The sequence below is a fragment of the Microtus oregoni genome, unplaced genomic scaffold, assembly GCF_018167655.1.
Source record: "Microtus oregoni isolate MIOR12 unplaced genomic scaffold, Mior012 000034F_ref0000314, whole genome shotgun sequence".
NCBI lineage: Eukaryota > Metazoa > Chordata > Mammalia > Rodentia > Cricetidae > Microtus > Microtus oregoni.
This window is the reverse complement of record NW_024543093.1, coordinates 18105359-18125285: the sequence shown is the minus strand read 5'-3', so window position 1 is coordinate 18125285 and position 19927 is coordinate 18105359. Positions and strand designations below refer to the sequence as shown.

At 38.5% G+C, this 19927-nt stretch overlaps 1 protein-coding gene across 25 annotated transcripts in view; it reads right to left on the bottom strand.

Moving 5' to 3' along the window:
* Positions 1 to 19927, bottom strand: part of Nrxn1 (neurexin 1) — a 1082053-nt gene that overhangs the window by 521336 nt on the left and 540790 nt on the right. For all 25 annotated transcript variants that reach the window (XM_041630237.1, XM_041630235.1, XM_041630239.1 and 22 more), the window contains one exon: positions 19640 to 19759. In XM_041630237.1, the coding sequence (XP_041486171.1) occupies positions 19640 to 19759 (120 nt within the window). The remainder of the gene's footprint in view (positions 1 to 19639; positions 19760 to 19927) is intronic.

The following is a 19927-nucleotide window of genomic DNA, read 5'->3' as shown; positions in this document are numbered from 1 at the left end:
AAAGAGAAATACTTTATAAGGAGACTGTATTCAAGTTCAAAATACAACCCCAGTGGGTAAGGTCATGAGAATACTTCTGTGAAGTACTCCTCAGTAGGACTCCTAGTGTCATGAAGGAAAGGCTATGGTGTCTGGTTTGTTTCTCTTCTGTCCTTGCTGAACTGGTAGATGTTATCTTTCTTTTTTTTAAGTTTTTTTATCCATGTATCTTATGTATAAGTGTTCTGTCTTCATGAACACAAGGAGAAGTAATCTGATCCCATTGCAGATGGTTGTAAGTCACCATGTGGTTGCTGGGAATTGAAGTCATGGCCTTGGGTAGATGATATTTTAACCCTTATTTGAGCAGGGACTCCTCTGAGTGTTGTTCAATGGTCAGAGCTATCAACCCCAAAGCACGATGCAGGAAAGGGCATGGCAGGAGAAACAGGTAATACTGAAGTGAAAACGTTTTTGTCGGTCCTCACTGGAGGGAAGTCAAGGAAAAGGACCCTTAGAATCAGGAACACGCTCTTCTTTATCCTATACTCAGCTCTGCCAAGAGGTAGTAGATCTTGAAACATGCCACTGATTTCTTTACCTTCTCCAACCCTTTCTAAAGAACATAGACAACATTCACGGATTTTAAAAGCTACATTATCTTATTCATAAGGTCTTTGGATGTTATACTATTTTCTATCATGCCACTGTTTAAATATTACATTGGTACATTTTGCATCAGTGTTACCAACTATGGCAAAAACAGTTTAAGGGAAAGGATACCCTGGCTTACAGTTTCAGAAGTTTCAGGACACAGTAGCTTGACCCTTTGCGCTTGGCCAGAACATCATAGTGGTGGGAACATGTGGGAGGGGAGATATATTTATGAAATGTAGACAGGAAACAGGGCAAGGGACCAGAAGTGGGCAGGAAAACAAAACAATCCAAGGGCCTTCCCCCAGTGACCTGTTTCTTCTGTCTAGGCCCCACCTACTCTAGTTTATAGATCCTTTAAAACTAATGCCATTGGTCGAAACCTAGCACTCAACATGTGGAGGACATTTCTTATTCAAGCTATAACAAAAGTCATTACAATACTGCTCATTTGAAAAGCATGGTAACTTTATATCATTTGAAAAAATTCATCAAGATGCATGGTTATAGATAACACTTAAAGTAATGATGTAAATATTTAGAGGTTAGGAAAAAGGCATTTCTTCCTATTTTTCCAATGTAGAATTTCTACAGTCATGTCACTGTTATGTTATACTTTCAGAGTAAATTTATGTTCTGTTTAATTCCTTTATTTCAATGTCTTTCTCTTGTCTTGCTTAGCTTTTATGATTCTTTTAATCATTAACACATTAAGTATGCACCTTAATGGGATTAACTGACATTGTCACAGTGTGACAATGGACCAGGACCATCAATATCCTAACCTAAACCCTCCTTTCCTTCCAGCCTTCCCTCTTTTTTCTTCCTATCTCTCTGTTCTTTCCACATCAATACTTAGTAGAAATTTAGCAATATGGTAGATCATGAGTAAAGCTTCTGCTTGGAATTTGAACTCTGTGTAAAAAATTTTAATTATTGAACAAGTGGACTTTATTTACCTCTTACATAATGTGCATTTTTAACTGTTTTTAAAAGAATGCATTGCTTTATGATCAGATAGAAATATGCTAAATCTTCCAATAATTGGAACCTGTATATTTTAAGTCTAACAGTGACTTTTATGATTTGAGTGGAGATATCTAAATTATTTACAAAACCAATATAATTCACAACCCATGAATAACAATTATCTTATTCTTTTGTTAAAATAATTGTCTATCATTATAATGTATTTTCAGTCTCACAACTGTTCTCCCAGAAGGTCGGATGATGCATCAAACATTCATGCTATTAGGTCTGGAGTATTGTATTTTGACATTTAACCAATTTATTTAGAAATCTGATTTTTCTTTTTTTTTTATCTTTTCCTGTGTCAAATTTAAAAAGCAATGTAACCCTGGGAGAGACTAACCTGAACTCAAATAAATATCTGCATGTCTAAACTGGGATCTGTGTTCCCCACATTATTCTATATTTTTGATCCATTAGCTAATATCCACCTTTATGGATGATGGAAAATAAAATAGTGAAATTTAAAAATCCAAACCCAAGTGAAGGGAAGCGTTATATAGCTACAGACACTTTAAGAACGGCCTAAATCTATTGTCTATCCTTGTTTATGGCTTTTTACAATAGAAATAAAAATGAAGTCACAAATGAAATAGAAAACTTTACCAATCCCTATTCACCAGTGGTAGCAGAAGCCGCCATAGATTATTAATTCTAAGAGATGTGTGAGCAAACACGATAATAAGCAAGTGAAGTGTCTCATAAAATATACTGCGTTCATTCACTGTGACTACTGGGGTATAATTATGCTAGAGAATGCACTGCACTTTAGTCAGTGAAAGTCATAAGACCTGAGCGCCAGGAGACCCTTTCCAACTCTGTGCTCTAAAACTACTTTTGAGGAGAAGGTGAACAATCTAAAGTATGGGAGGGGTGCTCACTTTTATAGATTAGTGAAGCGGGGGCTGGTCTGACTCTCTTGTAGCTTAATAAGTCAAACCATTCTGCTCTTTCTTTATTAGTGGTACATATAGCACTAAAGGACATTCCCTCAACTCCAAGGTAGTCATAACCCCTAACTTTGAGTGGTTTGTCTAGGCTATTCATCTCCCTTTTCTCTTTCAGGTAAGGAAACGAAAGGGCAGGGGTGACCCATTGTATAAAGGGTTCATCTACAACTGCAGCCAGGAGAAAAGCAGAAGAAAGCTTGGGGAAAGCTAAGGAAACAAAAGGACTGGAGATGATAAGGCTGCAAAACACTGAGTGGGTGTCATGATTAAGGCATTGATGGAAATCACTAGGGAAAGTGCAAGAATGTGTAATTTCAGATTAGGAAACCTTCAGTTTCCCAGGGAGAGCTGCTATTTTGAAAAGAGGAGTTAATTGAATTTTACGGCATTTTTAAAGAAAATTAAAATGCATATATTTTACTACCCTAATAGTTTTATTGCTACTATGAGACTTATGAGCAGCGATACATCAAGAAGCATATGCACCAATTCATGAAAGAGCACCAGAGTGGATTAGTATGGTTTCCTTTCGTGCCTGGGCATTCGACAATCAAGATCATAATTACAGGAATGGAGCCACTTGCGGACTCTGTGAATGGAACCACGTGGTTCCAAATAAAATAAGAGCAATTCTAGCATTAAAAAGAAAATGAGTGTTAAGCCAAAGGGGTCTCCAGGGACAGTTTACGGAAGATGGGTATTTATTTATTCTAAAAGCTCCAAATAACTGGCTCTTACCTTTATTACTGGCCTAGAAAGAGCAAAGCCTGCCAAGACCTTTCTGCTTAAAGTAAATTATCTAATGAAACGCCCACATTCTGTGTTGCAGGTGAGAGGGCTGCTGAATCTACATTTCTATGGTTAGATTAAGAGACGAAGATTTTAGAAGCAGCCCAATGCATAGGAGCAGGGATGAGGGAGTCACTTGCCTGCAACTTCTGCCTTGGTGTACCCTTATCTTGCTAAAGCACTGGAGGCTATTAATAATCAGCATTATGAAAAGGATGATATCAGGAATGCAAATCTGTAAGGAAAGTTCTGAATTAAGAATTCCAAAGTAGGCCTGGTGGTGGTGGTGGCGCACGCCTTTAATCCCAGCACTTGGGAGGCAGAGGCAGGCAGATCTCTGTGAGCTTGAGGTCAGCCTGGACTACAAGAGCTAGTTCCAGGACAGACACAAAAACTACACAGAGAAACCTTGTCTCAAAAACACAAAAACAAAACAAAATGAAAAACAAGACCAAGCAAACAAACAAAAGGTCCGAAGTACCATAGGAGCTGATCACTAACAATGTAGCAAGTTTCAATTAGTTCCACTAGGAGAGGTCTTATCTGGGTTCCTTAAGATCACTTAGTCTTTGTTTCCCCTGTTTGCATGCTTCTGTTAGAGCAGTGTTTCCTATAGTTTCATATGCTCATGAACTCTCTGGGATCCTGTTAAATGCCTCCCGAGAGTCAGGAGGTCTACCGGCCAGGGGAAGGTGAGGAATGTGTGCCTTTGAATCTCTGAGGAGGTTGCAGGTGCTGTTGCTGTAGCTGGTCCTCCAAACACAGTTTGAAGTGCAAGCCATTCCAGCCCTTCTTTAATTGTCTCATAATTACCTAACATAGATCAGCCAAATTTTCTAGTCCATGGTTTTAAAGGCAAAGGTGGGGGCAGCATTCCCATCGATGCAAACAACAAATTGCTGCGACGCTGAGGACAAACTATGTTCTTGATGTGCATTAGTCTGAATCTGTACGATAACCCCAAGAGACCTGTAATCATGGTCCCATTTCCCTGACATAGAAGCTGAGTCACAGACCGGCTAATGTATCTGGTCACATTATCAATGGCCATATGGTCATCTAATAGTCAAAATGCAAGGCAGGACTTGCTTCCAAGGTCTGCACTCTTTTTGTTGTCCCCAAAGTCTCTTAGTGTTGTGTTTACTTCTGTATACACAGAGCCTATCAAAACCCTTCATGCTATGGATGGTGCTCAAATGATGTGCTTAGATCTGTAAACACTTCATAGTTACCTTTGCTCAGTCCCTTGTGGGGAGTGTTCTCTCCGCTTCTCTCTATCCGATTACAGCCACATTATTCTGATGGCTCCCACCTCCCCGTCCCACAATTGTGTCTTTCTTCTTCTGATCACATACACAGTGATTATTTCTACCACACAAAAGCAATTGTTAATAGTAATGTTATGAATAATATATCTAACCCATCCCAGGAATGCTTAGTGAGTCCAATTTTGAGCCCCGGCCAAGGCTGTGAACATTTGTAAAAAGACGTGAGGCAAGACTTAAACTCCACCCTGCCTCAGGCAGCAGAGCACTTTCATAAGTAATATGAAAGCTCATTTTGGGCATAATCACTTTTCTTTTAGCATTTCTCACTTTGTTTTAGACATAGTGACTGCTCAATTAATAATTTCAGGTTTGGATAATTTAGCAGGCCAGAACATTCCCAGGAACAGTCAAGCCTAGGTACAGGGCTTGTCTACATTCTCATGAGTAAGTCATGGAAGACAGAATGCTGCTTCCATGCTGCTCCGTGTCCCAGTCACAAAGTCACACAGGAAGTGATACCAGCTGGAAAGTCACAACTTACCGCATTAAACCGTAGTCCTTCTTAGCAGAAGAACCTGCTTTCAGGAGCATGGAATGCTCAGGCCTGGCAGGACATTAGATAAACCAGTCTCACTGGCAAAAATGATCTTTCCCACACTAAACACCCAAAATTTATACTAGAAATCTGCCTTCAAACCTGCTGTCTAGGAAAAAATTTATATGTTAATGATTTTATTATTTTTTTCTTTAACATATCCTTCCATTCTTGTGCTATCTGAAGTGGAAAGTGACTGCATGACCCCCAAACACTGAGGATGCTGCAGATTCCCCTCCCCTGGGCAGCAATCAAACCTTCTGCTCCTTAATTAATCCTGTTCAGCAATTTGGGGAGGCAGCGAGCTTTGAGGTTTCATTAAATGTCTATTTACAAAGACATGCCCAGGATGCAGGGCTGTGCATGAGCTACATAGAACAAAATGTAGCACCAGGCTTGCTCTGACTCAGTTCCTCATCTTCTGCAATGAAGAAATCTATAGCAAATAGTCTTATATATAACCATTTAATGATGTAGTTCATCAGTCTAACTGATGAACAAGAGAACAGGGGCACCATTCTTTACCTTAGGTATAAGTTTTCTCAGATGACCTCTGTGGTTGTTAATAAAAAAAAAATAACTAGAAAAAAGATCAGTGTAATGACCTAGCACATAGTAGGGATTCAGTTAGCAATACTATTCCTGGTTATAAAAATAATTATGCATCTTTAGTTGTATTATTTGTTTTAACCATCAGAATGTTTGCTGATAATAATAATACTTTTAGTAAACAAGTACATTAGGAATACTACTGATACTGGCAGACATTTTCAACTTTAAACAAATGTGATACAAATTCTTATCTGAAGGAAGTTATAAATGAATAACTTTACAACAGGAAAGAGACAAATACTGCCAGCCTGCCTTCTGTCCCCTGTGTCTAAAGATTCATTCAAATTTCCTTTTCGAACATAAAGGACTAGAAAGAGACGGGCTTTTTTATGATTTTTGTATAAAATACAGTTTGATGGGGAGGGGGATATTTTATCACACTGTGAATCCCAAGTTTGCATTTGCATTAATTAAATATTAACTTTGCGTAAGGAGGCTGTATTAGCAAATAGTAGATAGAAAATAACCGTAGAGCATCAAAGGGTATCCGGGAGAGATAGAGACATAGGAAGTAGTAGGGAAGGACTTAGAGTGGCGTAGCTTTGTCTGATTTGGCCAAGCAGAGGCATGCATGGTTCTTTGGTGGCCACCAGCAAGGAGAGAGAATTAACTAGTTGCTCAACCTCTCTTAGCTGACACTGTTTCATCCCAGGCTTTGAATTTCGAGTCTTATTAGTCATTAGAACAATAGAGCTACCTTTAACAGAAACAACAGGGCCAGTATCCCCAGGGAGCAGAATTCTCTCCAGGCTACAACCTAAGTGGCTAGACCACTTCTAGAGAAGCAGGAGGCAACTGAGGAGTTACAGTTGCTGGCTGAAATTAGTGTGGTGTGACTGAGCTATAAACTGAACCTAGAAAGGCTTCCAATGTGGTAAAAATAGACATGAAAGCTGTAAAATAGAAAGCACCAAAGGAATGCCATGATGCGAATCCCAGCCCACCCTAGAGCTCTGCAGACCCTTTCAAAGACAAGTGTTCTGGTAGAAAATTCACCCCAGTCTTTGGCTTCATATAATCAAAGAGTCTGAAATGTTCGGTTGGAAGTTCCACCCCAATCCCCCTCTCGTAGAGTTGCCTCAGTCCAGATTCTGTCCCTGAGAAAGCCTGACACTGACCACTTCATCCCTAAAGGGCATTAAAAAGCCCCTGTCTCCTGGGTTCCCCTGTGGTCTCCTTAACTTCTCCTGGGGCAACCCAGGAAGGCTTTGCTCAGAATAAAGCTGGATTTAATAATTCGGCTTTATTGGCTTATTACATCAGCAATGGTGGATTTCCATTTACCAGGAATCCAATTTATATACACATGCAAATATATATATATACATATATATATACACATACATATATTTACTTCAAAATATCATGTATAAAATAGGGAACATTATGGCTTAAGGCTCCACAAAAAGTTTTGTTAATAAAAATTCCTTAGAGAAATTCTTTACCAAATAAAGTCTGCTGTTATATGGAAGCACACAGCTAGAGGGACTGCTGCAGGGATCTGGTCTGTCTGCCTCCCATGGAGGGTGTGACACATGATCTGGAGTCTTGCACTACACAGATGCCTGCATCATGACCGGTGTCAGGGGCAGGATGACACCATGCAGTTGTAGCTGGTTTAGAAGTTCCATTGGCATTACCAACCTCAGAACCACAATTTGGAAATTCCTCATGATATCTAAACTCTTTGTTAACTGCCTTCCTTTAATTCAGGTTAACAAGTTCCATTTCTTGCCATTTATTTCTAACTATTTTTGGTGTTCTCCGTTCCTCTAACACCGGAGTGTGCCCTGTTTCTTTTACCATCACCATGTTTTGGCAAGAAGGCTTCTCACACCCAAAAGGGTGTGTAGGGAGAAAGGCAAGATTTTTTTTTTTAAAAAAATACTGTCTATAAAACACCTTCTTGTTAAGATAATTTCCCAAATACTCTCCTACAATAGCACAGTGGACAGACAAAGTGAGTCTTGTGATCTTGACACAAATGTTTATAAAAATACTATATCCAGGATAGTTAATGTAGAGAGGAAAAATAGCAAGATTTTTTTAAAAAAAATACTGTCTATGAAACACCAAGTGTGCACATTGTGTTCAGGTAACTGCTGCAGAGGGAACACACTTGGCGAGCCCTTCCAGGAGAGTGGTGGACTAGAACAGTCCACACAAATGATGTACTATCAAGAGACACATACCATTTTCTCCAGGGATACTATGTTATTTCCTTGAAAAAATATTCCACCACTGCACAGGCTTAATTCTCAAACAATAAAGATCAACTAGACAGCGCAGTACTTCATTATGCTGAGATTATTTCTGCAGGTATCATCGAATTAGTGCAGAAAAAGTAAAGTGAACAAAAGTGGCTTTCTTGAAATCACACCAAGTCCTAGCATTTGTCAAATCTAAGAGGATACTATAAAAAGAAGGACTCCAGAGGCTGAAGAAAGTGAAACAGATGGTCATTTAATAATATGTGCTTCCCATGAATATATGCTTACACACATACACACACACACACACAAACACACACACATGCATATATTTACAAAAGCACAAATGCATGCACATACACTCATACACACACACCTCTACTCAAAACGCTTTCTTTCTAATTACATAAAAATCTAAGCTTAATGCAGTAAAGAAGAGAGGTAATAAAATGCATTTAAAATAATGAGATAAAACATAATTATCCCTGCTAGGTGTTACATAATATATACATGCATTATCTAATAAACTGTAGGAATGAAATGGGTCTAGATGAAAACATACATACACACACATACACACACACAATCACTTAATTGAGGGAGGCTTTGAGACACAACTCTTCTCCTATTAGCAAGCATCTAATATATAGTAAACACCATAAGAACTCACACCAAAAGTGGAGGAATGAAATGCAAAAATGAACACTAAGGGCACCCACAGAGACTGTTTAGGAAGTAAGTGTCTGGCACCCATGCAGAATAAATTGCCCAGTAAGAAGTATTGTAGCTGAACAGGCTGCATGTTCGGAGGCAGAGTGGAATAGAAGAGGCCAATCCAGAGGAGGAAGCACTTTGGCAGAGATGAAGGCACAGATGTCACTTAGTGATTACCCTAGCACGTGTCTATGTAGCCTGTCTCAGAGCTGATAAGGCATGCCAAACGCAGAAGAGAACCTGTTGCACACAGTTCTGAAGTACTTCCATGTTGAAAGAAACAATGAGAGGTAGCTGGGACAATGAATAGCAACGAGTACTCCTGACAACTTTACGAGAAGAAATAGAGAGGCAAATAAGGAGAGAGTTTTCATGGCAACCTTAAAACCAAAAGTGAGAGCTGGTACTGCAGAACATCTCTGCTTGGCTTTACACAGCGGAGTTCCCAAGGTTCAGTCACAGGGGTCATGGTCACTACAGTTTTGCCCGCAGGTAGTACAGACCCAGCACCCAGGGTGACTTTACACACTGCATCCTGTAGACCAGGGTGAATTCTCAAGAGATTGCTTTTAGTAACCTCAGATTTTAGCTTTAGTGCATTTTAACAACGCCGCTGATGCTTTCAAGGTTTTGATTTACAGAATTATTGTCACTATCAATAAAATGGATGTGCCTGACACCCCAAATTCAGTTTAATTACTCCTGTGGTGTCTCTTGAGGCTGAGAAGAGCTGGTGTTTCTCTACAACTTTCCTGTTTTTAATTTAGTGAAACTGAGTGCTTCCCAGAGTAGGGCCTAGGAGAGCAGATCTACGACAGACAGCCTCAACAGGCAGCTCACAGACTCAGTAGCAGCATTTAGCTTCAGTCCTACTTCAATGCTGCATAAACTTGAATCCTCACTCCAAGGTCCACCAGGTGAGCAAGTCATGCAACGTCAAGAGTTGACAAAAAGATATTCCAGGAACTTCAGACCTTGTGACCTGGAGAAGTTTCACAAATTAAATAGCCCGCTTTAACTAGCAGGGGGTACAGTACCAGCAGTGTTCTGAGCTACTATGATCCAAAGCTTCCAACAGGAAAACTTCCAAATATCAAAACACACATCAAACTGCACAAGTGAAGAGCCCAAGCAAAATGTATTCTTTATTTTTCTGCTGCATATTCCATCTGGTTTTCTCTTTAAAGGGTCATATGTTATATATTTATAAGACGCCTTCACACCTACTCAAACACAGTTTCTCCTGTCTCCTTCAAATGCAGCTTCTTTGTTCACGATCCATTTAAAAAAATCTTTCTATAATGGTTGATCCTTTTATAAAATTTGTTCCATTTAAAACCATTTCAAGCAAGAAAATGTCTTTGTACTTTCCTGTGTTGCCAAATTCTGGGAAGATTAAGTCTCATATTTATAGGTAATTTTCTGAAAGATGTGAATTTAGAACATTAGAGTCATTAAATCACACATTCCATAAAACCTAGAGCTAACACTCATTTTTGTATGAATTATATGTTGCTGCTAAATGCTACCACTGAGGTAAAAATGCACTACAGCATCGAGACAGAGAGAAGACTGTAATTCCTCCCTATTAAAGAAGTCTACACATATTAATTGCCACAGTAAATCTCATTAAGGACACCAAATGCTTTGTTTGGGGAAGGAAAAGGGATTGCTACCAGGCATAATTTCTTCACAGTTGAAATCCCCCCGCTTAAGATTTGAGTTATTCTTTAATGCAAGTAAATATAATTTTTATCGGGACCTTTTTTACTGGATTGGGTACATTCCCAGAGAGCCTTTGTCCTCTTCCCTACAATCAGGAAGGGGCTTGGTTTTCACAATTGATCTTGTCGTAAATTTCCATGCTGTGAACTCATGCATGTTCTTCTCATATGTATTCCAAAGCCCTTCAAAGATTACACTGTACACTTTGGGCCCTGACATTATTTAACCATTTTCTGCATCAACTGGATAAAGAAAAAGCTGATATGCAATTAAAATAGTCAATGACTTAGTACACATTTATTGATTAGCATGATACTGAATGTTGGCTGTCCATTTCCTATCCCATGCACTGAAAAATCTGATGTAAGCAAAAGACATTTTGGAAATATTTTGCCTGATTTCTTGATCAAATGTTCAATTATGATTTCTGAAGACCGACCACAGAAAAATCACAGAAGATCCCCAGCTCTCCTTCATAATCAGTGCCTTTTAATGACAGAGCTGGAAGGGAATGACAGCCGCCTGCTTTTGACAGCTCACTCTGAGTTTTTGACTGTGTTTAGAAGTCAAAAACAAATTTTCATGCAGCCTAGAACTGAAAATTAAAATCTCAGAACAGCAAGAGAGTGGAGTCTTGGAATGTTCACAGTGTTAATTGCCCTTGAGAAACAGACTGACACTGCATGGGTGCCTCGCTGGAAGAACCAATGATGTACAGCTGAGAGTAGGCTGAGATGGATTGATAGCTCATTCATACCAAAATGTTGTCTAAACTGTCATCCACTCCTAGACATTCTTACTTTAGAATTAATGAAAAGGAGACATTTTGATTATTCAATGCATAAGGTTTATAAAGCATAAGGATCAGACTTTGTAGTCCATATTAAATAGGTTACAACACCAAAAGATAGTGTTAGGAGCTTCCAAATATTGTTTGTAAATGTTTATTTACATTTCAAGGGGGATATGATATAGAGATAAGTACTTTACATTGGTGTGGATCTTGGTCTATTTATACAAATTTAAGGTCAGTTTTGCTAAATGTATATTTCTGCTCTTGATTAAGGTATTGTGCTTGTGCAGCTCACTTAAAAATGTAATGTATAATTAAGAAATATATGTTAATATATATTATCTGTAATAGTCAAGTTTCTAGTCATCTTAGGTTTTCTAGATGTACAGAGATATGTTTCAGATGAATAGTTATCTTTCAAATCTTTAAAAGACCTACAAAATATGGCATTTAAAATGTTTTAGGAACTTAAGACTTTTCATGACAATGAGACACTCTGCTCCTGGCAGAACCTATCTACTTCAAGAGGATAATGGGCACCAAAGAGACTCCTTATGGAGTTTGTTAGACATTTGGGCAAGAAACTGCTCATGCCTGGACTGCTTGATGCTTTGTTGTATAAACTGGATGTATAGGACCCACAGAAAATGACTGCTAAAGTTGCCTAAAGAAGATGAGACAGTTCTTCAGGGTTCCTGCTTCATGAAAGAGTTTGCAAAACATTCTGCAGGACACACAAAAAAGTGACTGACAAACTGCTAATATAGGTGAAACCGTCTTTGAAATTTCCTGCTTCATAGAAAAGTCTGTTGGATACTATGGGCCTGTAGGCTGAATATGGGTGCCTCAATGTTACAAAAGAACTTTGGATTACTGTCCAGGCAGCGTGATGTCTCTGTCAATTATAGAGTATTGGCAGTTGCTTACAATGCACTTGCTGTTAACATAGGTAATATTATATCCTTTTGGAGTCTTTGATGGAGTTGAAGAATAGATAGTTATAGTTTTCCTTAGTTATGATAAAAGATAAAGTAGGTATAAATATTGTAACTATAATTCTTGATTGATAAATGTTTTGTTGTATGTAAAATGGCTATGTTAAAGTTAAAATCTTCCTTTTTATTTAGACAGAAAAGGAGATATGATGTGGGATTCCCTTCTGTGTGCTGTGAATACCATTGTAATAAAGTATCTTCTTTAGGCCTATTGCAGCACAGAGCTGAGTAAGGCTGTAATTCCAAGCATATAGAGGAGAGAGTGGTTGGAGTCAGTGAGACACAATCTAGCAACTGATAGAGGCAGACATAGAAACCTTGCTGGTAGGCCACAATGTTGTGGTGAAGCACAAATTAATAGAGATAGGTTGATTTAAGATGTAAGAGTTAGCTAGAAATACACATAAGCTAATAGGCCAAGCAGTGATTTAATTAATACAGTTTCTGTGTAAGTATTTCAGGTTTGAGTGGCTAGGAAATGAATGAGCAGCCTCCGAAAACAGAACTACACAGATTTTTGTAGTTCTTATGCAACAACAATGCTTATCTATGACAATATAGGATACAAATCACCTCTGCTTCAACCAGCATTTCAAACACAAGGAGCATTCTTTTAAATGAAGACTTCCTAAAACCTAAGCTAATTATGTTTAACTGCATACTCCTTTAAAATATTAATTCTTTGATTCCATAAAGCAGGAGAAGTATTTAAACAAAGCATTCTTGTCATATAATTTTTCAATTACCAGATGGATATTAGGTATTTATTAGTTACATTCAGTAGTATATAATATTCTGAAAAGACAGCATTGTGGATCATTTGCTCAGAGGGGCATCCAGTGTGTAATTATAAGGAAAACAAATTCAATTTTGAAAGTAAAGATAAACCAAAAGTCTAAAATTTTACATAGCAAGAATATTCTTGGAATATTGTGTTCTAACTTGAACTATGTATCTGGGTATAGCAAGAACCATAAGCACCTAGAAAGAGAATGCACAAATGGTACCTTTAAAACTAGAGTCATTGTTAGTTCTTAAGGACAATTAACAAAGGGGTTGGCAAACTATCTCAGAGCTACCTTGGCTGGCTGGACTCTGGTGGGATTTGATAACATTGCTATAGAAATGCAAACACGGAAGACTACCCCGTACTTATAAAAAGTTTACTCTGAACCGTTCTATAAAAAAGTCAACAGTGTCAATCAAGTTAGGAAATTGAGACAGAGACCCACACAGGAGCACTGGACTGAGCTCCCAAGGTCCCAATGAGGAGCAGAAGGAGGGAGAACATGAGCAAAGAAGTCGGGACCACGAGGCGTGCATCCACCCACTGAGACAGTGGAGCTGATCTACGGGGAGCTCACCAAGGCCAGCTGGACTGTGACTGAAAAAGCATGGGATAAAACCGGACTGTCTGAGCATGGCGAACAATGAGGGCTGATGAGACACCAAGGACAATGGCACGGGGTTTTGATCCTACTTAATGTGCTGGCTTTGTGGGAGCCTAGCCAGTTTGGATGTTCACCTTCCTAGATATGGACGGAGAGGGGAGGACCTAGGACTTACCACAGGCAGGGAACCCGGACTGCTCTTTGGACTGGAGAGGGAGGGGGAGAGGAGTGGGGGGAGGGGGAGAAGGGTGGGAGGAGGGGGAGAAGGGTGGGAGGAGGGGGAGAAGGGTGGGAGGAGGGGGAGGGAAATGGGAGGCTGGGAGGAGGTGGAAACTTGTTTTTTTTTGTTTATGTTTTTTTTTCTTCTTTTCTCAATAAAAAAAAATTAAAGAAAAAAAAGTTAGGAAATTGAAAGAATAATAATAGAAAAACACACAGGTAAAGAAAACATCTCAAACAGGGCTTCTATGCCTACCCTGATATGTTTGTACATTTGTAAAAGGCTACTAACGTTAAAGAGCACACAGCAGCTCTATAGGTGCTAAAACTCGGTACTCAGGTAGAAGTATTTTAACCTATCACTTTGGGATTTTTCTACTTGCTTATTTTTTTCTTATATAGATGAAACATTTTATTGACATGGTGTGAATAGTATTGTAATCCTTTATAGTTTAACTTGAGACAAGACTGACCCTAATTTCCCATAGTTATCTAAGTTATCCAAGGGTTGTACATAGATATAGATAGATATAGATATAGATGTAGATATAGATATAGATATTAGATAGATATAGGTATATAGATAGATATAGCTTGTGGCTTTTCTTCAATAGCTTAAGGGCAACAATTAGAAATTCATGATGACTAAGGGTTAATGAGACTCCCCACATTCATAATGAGAATTTGACGGTAGATATAGCTAATTGAGAAATAGTATTCAGCCCTAAATAACAGCAAATCATCTTGCAGCATAATAACATTAGCATCCTAAACAGTAGAGGCATACTGCTTAGATCTAAGTTATTTTTATGCATGTTAGGATTCCTTTCCATTAGACAGTGAATATTGGATTCTCTTTTCAAACAACCAAATGAAATAAGAAATAAAGCTTATGATATTTCTAAATGTCACAGTAAAAAGACTGTCAAATGTGTTTCAGCCTTGGCTTAGTGGATATTTGTAATTCAAACACAAAGGACACACTGAATTCCTTTCCAAAAGATTTTTCCCTTGGCAAAGTTTAGAATTTTGAAAATAGTCTTTTAATATCTGAGCCCACACCCTCCTACAGCCACAGCACCCAACAGCAGTGTGATGTATTACTCCCTTATGGGAAAAGACATGCTTGAAGCTGAACTGTAATTTGGTACACTACACTTCCACACTAATGTAATGTGACAATGTTATTATGTTTGCTATTTTCTGTGTGATCATAGCCATATTCATCTCCTCCAACCTGCCATTAAATTAGACAATATGGTTCAAATCTGTACCACAGGGTGAAAGCAGCAAAGGCTAGCACACTGGTTTCATGCTGGTGGGTAGGTATGGCCATGTAAGTAGGCAGTAGATAGATGTTTCAAAATGAATGAAACCTCCTAACACAGACTTAAAACATACTGAATACCTGGCAAATAGTTAAAGAGAAAGGTAACATCTATCTGCTACTTAAAATAATGGGAGGTGGTGTAACACATGATTTCCTTTCCGTTTCAAACAAGGAAATGGCAATGATCAGTCTAGGACAGCAAATTTGTTTCCAAGGCATGGAACAGTTTAACCACAGATTGTACATGAAACTACATTTCTGCAGGAAGATAAAGTGAGAGGGATGCATTTCAGGTGGGATAAGAGCATTCAGCAGGTGGATAAATTAGCCGGTGAAATGGGAAGAAGTTGGAAAACGCAATGTGGAGGATTCCATGAGTAAGTCAGTTGGCAGTCACAGCAGATGCAGTGTGTCAATATCTAAGTGTAGAAATGAAGGCCACTGTCAGACTAATAAATTTAGCATGGAAGACACACTAGAAATCTTTTGGCAGGCTTCTTATATTAACTTACCTTTGCCTTAGTAAGCCTCTGTTATTACCAGTTATCTACAACATGTTGTACAAACCTCAGATATATGATCCAAAATACAGCACATTTTAAAACACAAATAATATTCTTCCTAGGAAAATAATATAGACCATTTTAGAGAGATAAGACTAACATAAACTCTACGGTAGATAGAATGGCTAACACAATAATGCAGAATCCTATAGGAATTCAGAGAAGTAAAGAAACTGCCTCTGATTGGAAGAATCAGTCAGGAGATGTTGGTGACATTTAGACCAGGAAGGATAAAAGTAGGAGAGAAACAAAATGGATTTGGAATAAGGAGGGATGGGAAGTGAATAGCAGTGAAAATATTACTATAATAAGCCAGAAAAAATAATGATGGTTGAAGGACCTGGAATTCGATCCTGTTTAGAAGAAGACTGTGATGCATGACACCACACCCAGATACAGCCTACAACTGTTTGTTAATCAGTCCATCTCTAGAACGACAATTCTCCAGGGATAAAGGGGTTTGCTTAAACACACACACACACACACACACACACATTTTTAAAAATAACCTCTGGCATCACTTTATAAACATGCCTGTGTTTATGAAAGATTCCTTTCAATTCAATTAATTAGTATGATCTATCCAAGATTTTACTTGCAAGTTATAAAGTATTCCCATCATCACATTGGTAATTATATCTCCAGGATAATATAAATAAAAATGTCTAGTTACTCAAACCCACTCTATAAATCGTATCAGATAGATGACACTTAGAAGTTCTGCTGGGGGGAGGGGCTCTCCTTCCATGCACTGTGTTCCTTTTCTATATTGAAATGTTTATGTCTTTTTCCACTTTCTTGATTTTTTTTTTTAATCTGTTATGATTTGGGAGTTGCCGTCAAGGAGTTTGTGGACTGGTAACTGAGATAGGGTGAAATAACAGGAAGGAATGTTCTCTCAGTGGCTCTAGGCTTCTTGTTTGCTACTTGTTTCTTACTTCAAAATCAACCTCAACCGAGGAAGGGTGCTTGCTAAAATCTAAGAAATCACATTACTACTAGTTGTGTTTCTTGTATGAAAACAAAAGAATAGAGAGATCAGGAGACCGGATGTATGTAAAAGGTGAGAATATGTGTTGAGAGGCTTCAGTTCTCATCTTTAACAGATAGGTTTTCAAAGTAAAAATTACTATTGTTTTATATAAATTGTGACTACCTAAAAATAAAATGTACCTTTAAATAGTAATCTTTACCTACAAATCCTCATCACAGGGAAACACCAATGTTCAAACCAGGGGAACACTTCGCATTTCCATTAAACCTGGTATGAGGTAATGGTTTAATTAAAATGCATGCATTCTGAGAACTCTCAAACAAAAGTTAGTGCTGATTTGTGCAAGAGGCATATTAGGAGACATATTTATTGAGTGACATTTACCCATTTACAGGGAAATAACAACTAGACTTATCATCGCCAACCCTACAACTGGCCCCCTGGAGCACCATTTAAATAGTTTCTGCAAAAGCTCCCTGGAAGACAGCCCGATAAGGAAGGTCAGAATCTGACGTTCCTTAGGAAAAGCCTAACGAACACGTACAGAAAATTGCACTCTTCATATTAGCTGGTGTACAGGCCACACAGTCCGACACAACCGAATGACAACTGTTTTGTAAAACATGAGAAACAGCTTAGCAGAGTTTGGCAGAGAATGTTCTTGAGCAAAATGAAAAATATTTTCATACCAAAAATCCCTCTAAACTACCACATGTAGTCATACATCTGTCAAGATTGAATTCAGCATGAACAATTTGCAAGAATAAAATCATAACAAATTCTAAGTCTTCTGGTCGTCCTTGAAAGGAGCTTTATGTCATTTTTGAATGGGAGCAAATGCAGGCAGTCATTGGTCTACAGGTAAGCAAGCAAATGTCAACCAAGCATTTGTGAGCGTTCTTTAAAAGTCTTCCTCTTCCTTTTGTATATGTAAGCACGCACTTACCCTCTGTATGAGGTTGTGCATATCATTCACAAGGGACTGTTGTTCTTGAGAGTAATGTGACGTACAGATACAAGGTGTATGTAAATGGATGATGGTTTCAATGTATTTTTACTGCTACAAGCTACAATATACTAGGGGAAAGAATCCCATAAAAGCAGATATCAGATGTTTCTGCATTCATGGGTAGTTGCTTTAAAATTTTTTCTTCTATTATTTGAATTTTCAGTATATTTTTGGTCACATCTACACCCACTACATCTGATCAGCTGCTTCCATGATCTCTAACCCATCGTTGCCTCAGCCTCATGCCTTACTATGATTAACCTTATTAGTCCAGTTCAAATGAATATACACACAGGTGTAGGATGATTTTTTAGAGTAAGTTGTCTTTTTACATTAATTTTTCTCACACCATTGTCCTGTCTTGCCCCTCTTCTTATCCTGCTGAAACCCTTTCCAACTTCTTTTCAACAAGTGTCCTTCCTACTTTATGTGCGGACAGGGCTGTGTGCACGGGCATGGGAAGATGTTATTTACTGAAGCATAGGTGACTTGTCCTAGGCTATACACTGAAGATACGTGACCTCTTCCCTTGGCTACCAGTAATTTCCAGTAGTCTTTCTTATTTTTGGTTTATGCTTCCTAAAGTTAATACTTTGGGCAGACACCAAAGACAGCCAATGAACTGTACTATATTTGTAGTTAGCAAGCATTCAACTCCATGACTTACTTTAGTTTGATTCTACTTTTGATATTGTGATTCACATATCTGCTGACAAAAATTAAACAACAACAACAAAATCAAAACTCTCAGCTCTCCTTAAATCAAAAGTCAAATTTAGTCTCTTTGTACAGCCCAGACCTTCTACTGTCACATCCCTTCCCCATTCGACTAGAACTTTGACGTCCAAGCTGCAGCATTTACAACACAAGGCATGTGGTCTAGTGCCAAACAGGAAGTTGCATTGTGAATACCCTGTATAGGCAGTGGAAGATGTTTTTATCGTTTTGATGAAGTCCTATGAAGCAAGTTCTATCTGAAAGCTCAGGAACAAAACTTCTGTTGGCAGATAACACTGCCTCAAAAATTGTCACTACTCTGATACTGACCCCGGGAGAGGACTGTGATACAATATGAGAGCCCTATCATGCTCACATTGTGAGATTAAAGTGGAGACTGAAAGTGTATAAAAGACAAGAAGGAGGGGCTGGGAGAAGGCTCAGAGGTTAAGAGCACTGGCTGCTCTTCCAGAGGTCCTGAGTTCAATGGCTCACAACCACCTATAGTGGGATCTGAAGCCCTCTTCTGACCTGCAGGTGTACATGCAGAGCCCTCATACATAAAATATAAATAAAGAACCTTTTAAAAACAGACAAGAAAGAAGTCTTGGGAAGCATGATTAAACATAGTGTTTTTAAAGTGAAGGGGGAAAAATGAACGTACTGAAGAAGAGGTAGTGAGATAGAGAAATGAAACTTCTAACCACACACAGAAACCAAGGACCTCAAGATATGACTTGGCAAATTCAAACACTACATAGTACAAAGTGAAACAAGATTTCAAAATTTTGAAAAGAATCCCACATATTGGAAATTAGCAATGTTCTTTCCCATAAGATGGCTATAATTAACCAATAAAGACAATTGCAACATTTGAAAATCAACCACCAATATTAAAGCATTTAGCTATTCACAACCCTGAAAAAAATGTTATTTCAAAATGGTCATTTATTTATTTATTTATAGAGAAAAAAAACAATCCTGAGTGCCACATCTATGATGGTCTTATTACAGATGATATAAGAACTACTAATTTTAGCCACTGTGCAGCAGCAGTAGCTGAAGAGAGTGACGTGCCTGTCCTCAGTTGGACAGGTACTTACGGTCGTTGCAGAGTGGCCCACTGAAGGAAGTCATGCTGCAGTCACAGCTGAAGCCGTCCCATTGCTGCAAGCAGACTCCTTGATTTGAACATGAGTCCTCTTGGCAGGTTGTGCTGGGCCCTGCAAAACATGCCAAAAGAAACTTGGGTTCTTTTCAAAAATCCAGAATGTTCTTTACTTGAGCTAGATCACATATAGTAGTTGCCAACACCTTAAATTACAAGTCCAAGCTAGCTTTAAAAGTTCACGCACCTGAGCTAGAAACTGAGACATTTAACCTGAAGGCCT